Source organism: Ctenocephalides felis, unplaced genomic scaffold (genome assembly GCF_003426905.1).
Source record: "Ctenocephalides felis isolate EL2017-DRISC unplaced genomic scaffold, ASM342690v1 CF-g0.4_SCAFFOLD_01492, whole genome shotgun sequence".
Lineage (NCBI taxonomy): Eukaryota > Metazoa > Arthropoda > Insecta > Siphonaptera > Pulicidae > Ctenocephalides > Ctenocephalides felis.
In genome coordinates this window covers 6,901,967-6,915,439 of record NW_020537646.1, presented here as the reverse complement: position 1 = coordinate 6,915,439, position 13,473 = coordinate 6,901,967, and the positions used below count along the sequence as shown (strand labels likewise).

General features: G+C 27.7%; 1 protein-coding gene across 1 annotated transcript; it reads right to left on the bottom strand.

Annotated features, from left to right (window-relative positions):
- Positions 1-1,450: 1,450 nt before the first annotated feature.
- Positions 1,451-11,116, bottom strand: LOC113370165 (trehalase-like). The gene is made up of 6 exons (XM_026610833.1): positions 10,911-11,116; positions 9,851-10,767; positions 4,079-4,443; positions 3,746-3,976; positions 3,292-3,436; positions 1,451-1,823 (listed from the first exon to the last, which is right to left on the bottom strand). Exons 1-6 carry the CDS (start codon positions 11,018-11,020, stop codon positions 1,810-1,812), a joined length of 1,782 nt encoding a protein of 593 aa, XP_026466618.1. The 5' UTR covers positions 11,021-11,116; the 3' UTR covers positions 1,451-1,809.
- Between the last annotated feature and the right edge of the window lie 2,357 nt (positions 11,117-13,473).

The following is a 13,473-nucleotide window of genomic DNA, read 5'->3' as shown; positions in this document are numbered from 1 at the left end:
TCAATATAATTTACTATAATATATAATATTACAATGTGTTGAAAATGTATTTAACATTATTCATATTGATTAGAATTATGCCCAACAGTTTTGTCAAAATATTTATGAATTCATAAACATTAACCACATTGCCTTAAAATTAAAATATAAAACATTATTTAGTACTTACCTGATCACAAAACAGTACACTTTAACTTTAAATCTATTTACATTTGCGACATGGATAATTATTATTATACTTATTATAGTAACTTGTTCAACCAAGTCCCAGACAGCACAGACACAGACTGTTGATTTATTTTAACATATTTACAACAGAAATTAAACATAGAGCATAGAACATATATTTATATAGACTGGTAACATAGTTTTTAGTATCAACGTACAGCAGTTAAGTTTAGTTTTCTTTCCATTTCTATTATCAAGTACATATATAATATATATATATATATATATATATATATATAAAATTAATTAATAAAACAACATGTGCTAATTTTAATACGCACATAAATTTATTTCATTAAAATTATACAAATGAAATGAAAATATTAATTACTAATTAAATAATATACAACAAATTTCTAACATCCCTCTCTTACGTGCAAAAATGTATATGATTATTTAAATTCGCAATAATAATAACAAATTCGTATTATTCAACAATAGTTCATATTATTAATAATAAAATGTTAAAATTAAGAAATTATTTGGACTAAATATATTCAATTATTTCATTAATACAAATACAAAATCATCAATACAAAAAAAATTTGGGGAAAAAAAATTCTGGAAAAAATTTTTTTTGGTAAAAAACTTTGCGGAAAACAATTTTTTTGGAAAATAATTTCACTCAAATCAAACATGTCAAGGCATTTTGGAAAAAAATGCTGAAATTGCCCGAAAAAGAAGGGTATGGCAGAATTCACCCGGGGCGTAGAAGCAATGAAACAAATTTGATTAATAATTGCCCAAGCAGTGCAAGCTGCACAGCGTGTTTTATAAATTGCTATTGTTATTTTCAAAGACTATCCACTTCGGTTTGTTTAACAAAGTTCTTACTGTTTTATTTTTGTAATATTTTCAAAGACTTTGGTTTTTGGGAAATTTTTTTTGGACAAATTAACACTACACTACACTAATTTATTTATTTAATATATCAGTAGTATAACATTATTTTTATTATATCTATAAAAACTGTTTGGATAAAAGTCTTTGGATAAAATGGCCGAAAGTTTTTAATCATCGAATAACAGAGTAAATTGTTATTATGTATTTTATAGAATTCCTCAAATGTGTTCCTCTTCTTCTAAATAACTTCCAAAAAGTACACTTTGTGACAAATACAAGTGGAACTAAAATAAATTAATAAAACAAGCCTTATGCAAATTATAATTTATGATAATGTATTATACTCAATTCAATAAAATCAAAAAATCATCTATTATTAAAGATACAGGCTGTTTGTTTATATTGCATATTATACAAGTGAAGCAATATTTTGAACATTGAAAAAATCACAAATTGTGTATATAATTTACAGTAAAAATACAATATAGTTCAGAATTCATAAATTAATATTTTCTACAAGAAACAATTACTTTAGGTGCTTAATAATAAGTTTCTTAATGAGGCATGAAGATATAAAATTAAATAAAAATGATCATAGTGTAAAATACAAATTAAATAGTTCACACAAATAAATAGTTAGCAAAGTCATCTACGCTATATATACCCTTAATACTCGTATATTCTTCTAGTAGTAATTTTTTCACTAATTTCACAGTCTTCAAGATTATTCCAAAAGATTTACGACGAACCATCTGAAACCCAGAATAAAATTTATATTAGTTAAAAAATTAGATAAAAAATTAATTGTAGTAAACCTACAATGTCATGCAAGAAAAAATAATTGTACATGTACTTAATCTTGATATACATCAAATATGCAGTTGAACCCCGTTAAAACGGTCATGCTTAATACGATTTGTTTCTTAAAACGCCGCTTAAAGACCTATACTGCACTTTGAAAAATATTGAGGCCAGTTGCCTGAGAAATTGTCTTAAACAGAATTTACTGAATTATTACTTTAATTTTTAATTATTATTTCCTATCGTTATCAGTATAATTTTAATGTTTTAATAAAGACACAGTGTTAAAAAATATAGAATGAATATTTTTGCATTTTCAACGAAATTGCACAAAATAATTTTCAATTCATATGTAATAGTATATAACAAATACCTTATTAGTTCAGGAAATTTGCATAACACCTGGATCAATAAATTTATAGATTATAGCCAATGTTTAGCAAGAATATTCAGAAGCATTAATATAAATGATGCAGATCAATTTCATTAAAATACCCAACTTATACTTTACTCATTTATTCAATAGTACATGCAAAAATACTAAAAGCTATATAAATTTTCGTGCAGTGCATAATCAACAAGTGCATTTGTATTATTTAATAAGAAGAAGTGCACTGGAAGCGATTTTTAATGTTACATATCTTCTTGGGTCAATTGGTGAGCAGTCAGGAGGTACCAAATGAAAATGCAGAATGCTACGACATTGCTAAACGAGTATCTTGTACAAGAGTTCGCTGAATTTTGACAAACCTTTGATAAAACTCCTATGGAATCATAAAAAATCTTAAATATCATAATAAAAAATTTAAATGAATGATACAATGGGCGCCTTTTAAAATGAATTACTTACACAGCTAAATGAAGTTTGGATTTCATTAATTAGCAATGATTGAGTTTATTATCAAAGCATAGAAGAAGATTAAGTAAATGCTTATTAAAGTGATAATATTTTTTTGATATGCAAAAGACGTTCATTAAATGCTTAAAGTTCTTATTCAAATTGATCAAATTTTTTCAAACTTATACAGCAAAATAATATTTAAAAAAAAACCATTGCCATTTATTACTATGCAAAACTAAATATGTTAAGTGATCATATGTGTTATTGCTGCTTTTCAATAAATAAATGAAAGTGAAATCTTCATTAAGAATATTTAGAAAGACATAATTATTAGTGTAGAATAAGAATATTTTAAAGCGACTATTGTTAACTCCAAAAACTATGCAGCAGTTTTGTAAAAAAATACCAATACCGACGTTAATTTTAGTGTTTGTTACATCTACTATTTACAGATTAACAAATTATTAATATTTAGATTAATTAAATTATTAATTACTACAGACTATTAATTAATTAAATTACGAATATCTACAGGAAATATACAGTTCATTGATTAATCAATGTGGTTTACTAAATACCTGATGTGAGCGAATTTGATGTAGAGCTCAGTCGATCTCCGTATTTATTAAGAAGGTCTAATATGACACCATTCGTCCAGCCAAAACCAAGCTGGACCTCATATTCTCCGCCATTTCCTGGTGCCCCAGCATGTGTGGCATTATACTAAAGCATGGAACAGAAATCAATTAGATAATATATCACGATCATATATATCATTCTGATAATTCAACATATTTCCAAGAATATTCGATTCATATTGTAGAAAAAGATGTATTAGAAACCAATTTTCTACTTATAGAGGTTTCGATAGCTTTTTTCATACTTTCATAAATAACTGAAACTGTTGTTAGTAATATAAATTTAATGTTAATAATAAATATAAGAGATAATTTAACGAAATACTAAAAAAAGAATATATAAATATGGTACTATGTGCTTATCTTTTAACCTCGGTTTCTTAAACATACCGACCTTTTCATACATATGATTCGTTTCCAAGTAAGCTTTATGATTTGATCGGACCCATTTCTGGCAAAGATCAAATGACAAATCCTTAGCTTCCTGATTATCTGTGCTGTCCAATCCCAGGATCACCATATGCTGAAGAGGTGCCCAGGCATTTGGGAAGTCCCATTGCTCTCCTGTATTCAATAAAGTGGTTGGTACACCGCCTGGGTAGCTTTTTATTGCTACATCTGGACTCTGGAAAAAAATAGAATTAGATGAGATGAAAATATCACAGTTGAAAAAAGTTATTTAAAATGGCAGTTCAGAAAATAATGTCAAAAATTCATTTATACTTACATTTAAATACCGCAAAACCCTCTCAATCCTATCCTGCACATTCTTGTCTACTCCCAAACTTTTACCACTCCCACACTCAACGTCCTTATAACTTTGAGTCCACAAAGGAGCAAGATTCGAAGGGTAGAAATAAGGTCTAGATATTCTATTTTCTGAATCGTAGTCCATCCAAACACCATATTCATCATTCCACAATAAGGTGTCTAAAACTTCTTTAAATTCTTCAGCAACTTTCTTATAATACTCGTGCTTCGATTTATTTCCTAGGATGCAGTAAAACTCTGAAATTAGTCGGGCATTCCATTGGATAATGGAGTTCAGGTCAACTGGGATGATGGTGCTGGTCTTCAAATCGGTCAGATTGCCTAAAAAATATAAAATTGTAAATTATTCTCTTTAATTTTTTAAATAGAAACTCGTGAATCACTTATCAACAAATCAGACAACAAATGCAAATTAATCCAGTATGTCAGAAACATATTTTCGTTTTAAATTTTCCAAACTACATCAATTATCTTTAATATTTCAACGAAACATTATTAAATATGTCAAAACAAGATAATTAGGTTCGCTCGGCATGTCTCAAGAAATAAATGCATGAAAACTATATACAATAGAGAAAATGTGTTATAATGGAAATAACATATTTTGCAAGAAACTTTTAATATATTTTCAGCAGTTTATTAGTTTGTTATTATCTCAATGCAAATTTTACGTTTAAAATTTAATTTACCTAATGTGAATGATAACGGCAAGGACGCACATGATATTGGACTTTTGTCAAAGATAACACATATAATAAATTGATAAATAAAATTATGGGTAATAATAAAAAAATAAAATAATAATAAAAAAAATAGTAAAGATGATCAAGAAAATGGATAAATAAACATTAAAAGTGATAACAAACGGCTACTTGAATAAGGGGGCGTCCATTAATCAGTTGATCAAATTTTTGAGAATTTTTGGATACCCAGCACCTCCTTGGTGTTAATTGGTAATATTTAAAATTACTCCCCCCTTCCACCAAACATCACGTGTAATTTTAGTTACGAGAAAAAATTGTACAATTTTGTTTTTTTTTTAAATGTTTGGATTAAAAAAAATCAGATAAAATAAATTCACGTGATATCTTACTATACTACTACGTGATATTTCGTGATTTTTTTTCAACCCTCTCATGCGATTAATGGACGCCCCTTAAGGTTAAGGTATACCATGTTATCAAGCAGTTGTGATATCCGTTTTCACTTATATAAATAATAACTTAACTAAACTAAGTTTGTAGAATATTGAAATTTTATTGATTCGGTGTTAATTTTCGGTGTTCTAATAATAATACCTAATGAATATTGTTTATAACTTGATTCATAATTATTAATTAAGGTGATTTGTTAAATATTTTAAAATAAAATTTTTACAGTCTTCAAAGGTTCAAGTACGTCAGTTTTTTATCATTGTATATTACATAATTATAGCATCAAACCCCAAAATTTATAATTAAACATATTGGAAATTTCTAAATGTTTAAGAATATTTACATTATAATTACGTTATTACTCTTGTCAATAAGTGATTTTAACAAAACTTCAATTAAACCTGTTTTTTTTTATAAAAAAGGTAACTTTAGTCTCAATTAACTAAAATGGGATGAAAATGATAATATTTTTTATAAAACTTATTTGCATCACTAGCTATTTTCATACATTTCGCCTCCTTTTATATTACAATTGATATTAACTAGATAACATTATAATTAAAAATTTTTCTCAGTCGACTCTTTGAAAAATAGATTATGTATTTTCATAAATAGCGCGCATAGTATGAAATTTGCTAATCTTACATTTGTATTTTTTCATCATATTATTCTAAAAGTCCTTAAAATTTCATTTTTATAAATAGAAAACACTGTTGCTATTATTTGCACTATAATAAGTGATAATAACCACCTGTTTATGATAATTAGGATAAATTAAATGACACGAGCGAATAAGTTTCAAAATAATTATAAATTATTTATTATATGATTATAGATTATTCTTGGGAATTTATTAAAATGCAAATTTTATTACAATTTTACCAATATTTGGTATTTTTTTATATACAGTGAACTATTTTTTATGAAATCATGTGTTTCTAAATATTTTATCTAAGGGATAGACCCCCAATTTATCAGATATTTAGTAAACTAACATTACTAAAATTAGTATCATCTATCAATTTATAACCTGATATTTTTCTGTAAAACAATAAAAAATGTTTTTATTTAACATTGAACTATGTTTCAAGTTTCTACAATTGCATTATAATTAATTGAACATTACGTAAAAGGTAGAAAACTGACTATTTTATGATTTATAAAACTCGTTTTTATTAGTTATAAAGCAATAAATAATTAAATAACTTAAGTGATATATGGTTTATTGCTACGAATTATTAGCTATTACATTTTTTATTGTTGAAACTTGTTCTTGATATTTTATGGATGTTATGCAATTATTGGTATAAAATATATTGTGTTTTTAGTGGGAATATAATATTATTATTAATTTAATTTAATTAAATGTTGAAAATCTGGGTGAAAGATTTTTTTAATTTTTTTAGTATGTGATTATAACCACCAATAATTAAAAAAATATTGTATGACATAATAACAGTGTCACTGTCATATGATTTCTAAACAAAGTATTTAATCAAATTTTTTGGGAGATAAAGCATTTCTTAAAATGCAAACTATTCATGTAAAATTAATAACAATTCATCAATATCATTACACAAAATCAAACAATTTTTTTAATCAAATTAACTGTTTTAAAAATTATGAAACCAAGTTGTGCTCTCCACGTTCTTCGTAATTAAGGGTATTAATTAGGGAGTTTGCAAAAATTTCAATTAATCAATAAAGTATTTATCAAGTAGTTAATGTTTATTGATTAATATTTCAATTATCCTTGTTTCGGCCCTGATTTCTAAACAGTTTTATTACATTATATTGTGTTACAACTTTATTGAAAGTAAAAGTGCGCTGAACGTTTGATGGCTATTTTCAAAGTCAATATCTTCGGTTTCTCAATCAAGGATGTTAAAAACACACCTTTATATTGTTGAAATGATTTTTATTATGATCGGCTCATTAATCATAATAAAATTTATGACTTCTATGAAATCGAATCTATAATACTTCCCAGAAATGATAATTGATACTTCTTGTTAAATGGTACTGTAAGAATATTTTTATCTAAAAAAATTGAGGTAAAAAATGGTAGGCAATTGCATATTATATATTGCTTATATTATTATGGCAATGTTTATGAATATAATATAATTTCTGTGTGTATTTTCGTTTTTAGCAGTCGATTGCCTAATAATTGTCAATAATTATGAATATTACTAGAAAATTAGAATGCGTTTCCAGGCGCACACATAACTGTTGTGTTTTATATTCCTTTAATTTTTTTTAAATGTTTTGTAGTTAAAATTTAAATACATGTAATTTCACAAATAATTTTTTTAATATTCTTGATCACTGTTCTTTAACACTGCATTATAAAATATTTGATTATTTTTTAATTTTGGTATATTTTTAACAATTCGTGTTTTATGCATATACAAGTGGTATAAAAATTAATTATATTAAATTTTGCAACTTAGTATTCTGAAATTTTGCAATATCATCGGAAGTAGTTAGAAAACTATAAATTATACAAACATGAATTAATTTCCTTTACCGAACAACCTTTAAGAATCCATTAAACAGAACGTGCTTTATTCTATTCTCCAGCAATTAATCATTGTGGAAACAATTATTTATATATACTACAATATTTATATATAATTATATCAATTATGATCTAATAAACATAATTGATATTGGCACAATGTTGTTTATGTAGAATGAAGTTGATATTGAACTCAGAAATAGCAGTTCATATCATATTTATCATTAAAAGAAGAGAAAACGAACTTTTATTCAGTTTATAAGACATGCATTAAATATATTTATGTAGTTGAGTTATATTTTTGTAAAAATTAAAACAAGAACTAGAAAAGCATATTTTTGAAATTAGGTGTCTGACCAAAATATATTCATTGAAGAATAAATATTTGATTATATTATTTTGAGCGTCAAGATCAAAGTTTTATCAAAATAAACTGAACGTGTTCTATTATATATAAAAATCTTATCAATTATTATCTTCTAAAACAAATAAGATTCATACGTAAACACCTACTAAGTGTTATTAGTTTGTGTACTAAAATTTTCAACCTACATTGCCAAATTATAAAATCTAATTCCGTTGATTTATTGTTAAATAATGATAACTTAATAACAAGCAATAGTAATATTCATTTTCACTCGATCAAGAATAAAAAAGAAATTAAAAACTATATCACCAGTATGAGTCAATTATAATTTAATTTATTAATAAAAATATATCAAAACCTTTATTAAAAAAATGTATTATGCATAATCGTTTGTTTTAAACAATTTAAGGAAAGCATACTTTGGCACCTAAATGGTAACTATAAGTATTTTAATAGACAAAAATATAAATTATAATTAAAACATTTTGATGGTTAAACAAATGATTTCATAATAACCAAGTTCAATGTTTTATCCAAATAAACTAGTATAAGTGAGCATATGCTATTAATGTATTTTTTTATAATTGAAAAAAAATATTCAGAAACCTTAATAATAAAATTCTAAAAATAGTTTTATCCAAACGATGATTATGGCAATCACTCTGAGAAGATTGAATTAAGAAAAGATTCACACATCCTACATTTAATAGGGCTTGATTCAACCTCATGCTATATTTGAATCCTATAGTAATAGCTGGCTAATAAAAACACAAATGTAATGTAATTTAATAGGTAAATTATGTAATTGACATAAATATGAGAGGCCACCTTATAATAAATTGCACGGAATGTATAATTGCCCCACGTCTCGTGGCTTACACAACATCAGTTAATTCTAGTTACGCTCTTACTATCAATGAATGCAAATATAAATGATAAATAATTAACATTTTGACGTACTTTTGTTGTTTATGACAGCTAATTATGCGTTTGTGCGGGAACTGAAATGAATAACATGATAATTCTTCAGTTTTTATCGGAAGATTACTGAATGATCTCGAGGAAACTTCCTTGAAAGCACTCTTTCAAATTTGACAATGTTAACGGTCATTAGCATATAATAATCACATCCTTGACAAATATTGAAATAATTAAATATTTAGAGGCACGATTGCACTCATCTCCGGTGGATCAATGGCAAACTTTCCAGCCTCTTATGGCTAGAAGTCCCTTACGCTCATTTTTTTCTATTTATATATAACTATTGTTCCATCCAAATTTTATCGCCGTGATGTGAATTAAATTCTTTATCGTCAACATTGATAGGAGATGTCCGGTTTCCGCAAATTACTACGCGAATAGAACTATTAAAATTTATCTTGATGACCAATATGGAAATACAGTATTAAAACAATATCAATACAAGAATTGATAAAGACATTTTTTAAATAATTAATTTATCCTGTGTAATTTGTTCATTTAAAAATTTTATTATTATTTCGCGTCGGCCCATGCAACTATTATCTACGTAACAATTAATTTTTCATTTACTATTTTTACATAAAACGCATTAGACTATAAAGCAACAAATTACAGTTTGCGACTACGCCGAGATCAATATCAGATCTAAATTTAAACTTGCTAAACAATAAAAACCAAATAAAGTATAATACAAAAGTGACTCACCATTATGGGTATTGTCCTTTGCCACGAACCATCTCGATGAGAAATCCCAGCCAGACTCGGCGGCAGATTTCAGTTGTTTGTAATGTTTCTCTCTATCAGCTTCGTTGAAAAATTGAGCACTCATCACATCCTCCCTGTACGACTCTGGTCTCGGTCCAGGAAAAGTCTGGCTATACACAGCAACAGTATAATTTCTATTATGAGCAGGTACAGTTATTGTTCGTTTCGACAACCAGAAATTAAGTTCCTTCTCCAAAGTATGCGTATGATTCTTCAAAAACTCTAAATCATTTGTTTTATCAAAATAACTTTTCACCATTGGCGTCAAAAGTGGTGGTTGCGAACGCTCGTAATATATACGTCCACCGTTGGGCACAAAACCAAATTTATCCACTAAACCCAAAAAGTTTTCAAGCATACCTTTAACCGTGTGATGCATTTCAGATAATAATAGACCTTGAACGATCCAGTATGAATCCCAATAATAAAATTCTCTAAAGCGACCACCAGGCACTACCACCGGATTTTCTACGTATATTATGGAATACTTTTCTTCTTCGTCTTTGATTTTTGGATCCATTTTTCTTCCTAGTTGTTTCCACAATATATGCAATTCCTCTGCAAACTGTCTTAGACTGTCATCATATATTTTATTCAAAAATTCTGGGTCTGGTCTCCAATCGTCCGGTATCCATGGTATGAATTCCTTACCAACAGGTTCAAAGTAATTATTAACAAACTGTTTGATTGTAGTCTGGTTTGGCTGATTTGGCTCTATTTCATTCATCATTTCATAAAATTTTTCCATAGTTTTGTTCTCATCGTATTTCATCTTCATGTCCACGAAAGTCTTGGAGTCATTAAAAATTTTAGCCATTTGCACCGTATCCAGCAACTCGCCCCGGCAATAGATTTCACTGTAACGAACACGCACGGTTTGTAGATTTGCATGATGATGTAAATTTCAAAAACATATAAAATTTTCAAACACGCACAATCCTGAATGGTGGTATGATGTAGGTGGTGAAAATTAAGTGAAGCATGATCGGATTTTCCTCACCTTTTACAGGCGAAGATCAACTTTGCCTGAAGAACAAATAGTATTGGCAGCAGTAAGAAACATATTGAGTGCGAATGCAACTTGAGGTTTAGTTTAAGGGCAGTAGCCATTGTGGAGCTACTTGTTGGTTCGCGAGTTGCCGATCGGAAAGTGTTTGGAAGAATGGTGAATCGGTACTGATGCTAAGCTACAAATGAGCGTCTGGTGCTACGCTCGATTATTATCAGGCGTTAGAGAGGGCATTGTGGCACAAATTGTGCACGTTGCGTCGTGGTGAAATAATTGCAGGCTATTCAAGCGGACACCTCCCCACCAGGCGGCGGCGGCGGCGGCGGCGGGCTCGTCTGATACCGACGCGGGTTTTCCTTGCGTAGCGCCCGTCACATCGCGGCGGGAAACTGGCCGGACGGGGCGCTCTACAATGTTTCACTCTATCGGAACTGTATCATGATTAATTATCGATTTGTATCTATTGTACACAGAAAGCCCCGAACGAATCAATCTTAGGTTGTGCCATCACCTTCCAAATTTACATTTCTATACTTGCAATGTAAGAATATTGCGATCGACGCGTTATATATGCCAAAAAAGATGTTCCTAAAATACCATAACCGCAATCAATGTTATTCATTAATGTTAAACATGTAATCGACAATACAATGTTTTTACAAAGTCATTGACACAAACAAAGTACTGATTAGTAACTTCGTATAATCAAAAACAAATCAAATAGAACGCATTTCACTTTTCCAATAACAACATATGATATTATCTGATTAACAAGTAATAAATTAACATACATAAAATATAAGATAAGCAATTCCTTGCTCGATTCCACGTAAATCAGACGGTAAAAATAATAAGTTGACAAACAAATTTAATCAATAATTTATAATTATATAATTACATGTACGTATGCTCAACAGGCGTAGTATTGCTATTTAAAAATCTTATGGGATATGTTTATATTTGAAATCAATTGAGAAAATAGTCACCGAGAAATTTTTTGATCCAATAAAAAACTTCTGAATTAAAATCTTAGAAAGGCACAACTTTGATTCAATAATTTGTTACGATTTAGAAGGATTTCACAGTAAAGTGCTCAAAAAATGATAATTTAGAGAAATTGTACAGCATTTATGAACAATTGTGAATTTAAAATGTACAATGATATTAAAAATCTCCATGCAAATATAATTATAGCTTGAAGTTGCTATGAGAAAAACACTGTATTTTCCCCTTATTCCATTTTTTCATCATTTTTAAACCATTTTACAAAAGTTCGAAGTTGCACGTTAATTGAAAATATTGCATAACAAAATAAGTATATTAGAATATTTTCATCTAATAACATATTTGTTATAAATGATGCTATTCGACATTTGAGCCCGGGTTCAAAGCAAAGAAATCGAAATTGCAAATCTCTTAAGTGAAAATACACACTGCGTCACCAGAATTCGCTGACGATATCTTGTTTTTTGCACATGGGATTAAAATGATTCGATAAGATAACATCTAAGATCAAATACTTTAATTATTGCTTGTTCACGGCGAAGTATTAGCAAAAATTGTACGGTAAGAATTAAAAATAATCTAGGTCTTTTTAAAAAAAAAAATTAATTTAGTCGTGCCAAAAAAATATTACATTTACAACAAGCTTTATGAGAATTAAAAAAAATTGGAACAACAAACTCGGCGAGAATTTTATAATCTTTATTACTTTTACTTACTAAAACCCTGTGGAACTTTGTGAAACACTTACCAAAACGTTACTAAAAATTTTAAATCAACAATTCCAGGTCGTTCCAAAAACTACAACCATGGAACATTAACAAACAAATACTAAGAATTTCCACATGTTCCTATTAATTTCGAATCTATTATATAATTCTATATTTATTTATCTGATCATACAAAACTATTTATTAAAAAAAGGTCCATTACGAAATGGGAATTACCTAGTTGTTACGACATGATTCAAAAGTGCACGTCCAATAAAGTTAGCACAAACACCTCCTTGCAACACTGTCTTAAAAGCATAGCCCATGTTTTTTCGAACTTAATTTTTAATATACACAAATAGATAATTATCACTATGACTAACATAAAAGCTGAGAGTTATTTGAATATATAATAGTTTGATAAAAGCCGTTTGATAAAGCGACATGTGCTGCATTATGAAAATTTTATTAATTAGAAGCATTATCAAAATTAGACACGAGAGGCCAAATTGGAACTTTGAACTTTGGCGAGAATTTGGTGACGTTTGTGGTATTGGCAATAATAGTGCTTTGATAAGTTGATTATGAATGATAAAATCATACTTTAGATTATATTGATACAATTAAAAACAAACGTTTGAAAAATTACTGATATTCTTTTTTCAGAGCTAGTTATTCTTTGGTAATTAATATGTTTTGTTTATTATTTTAGTAATCAAAATAATTCCTTCTGACAACAACAAATAAATATGACGTCAAAAATTTAACAAACGCACTTCATGCATCATTTATTTCACTATCATAATCTGACTGATTACAAATACCAAAGAACTTTGAATATC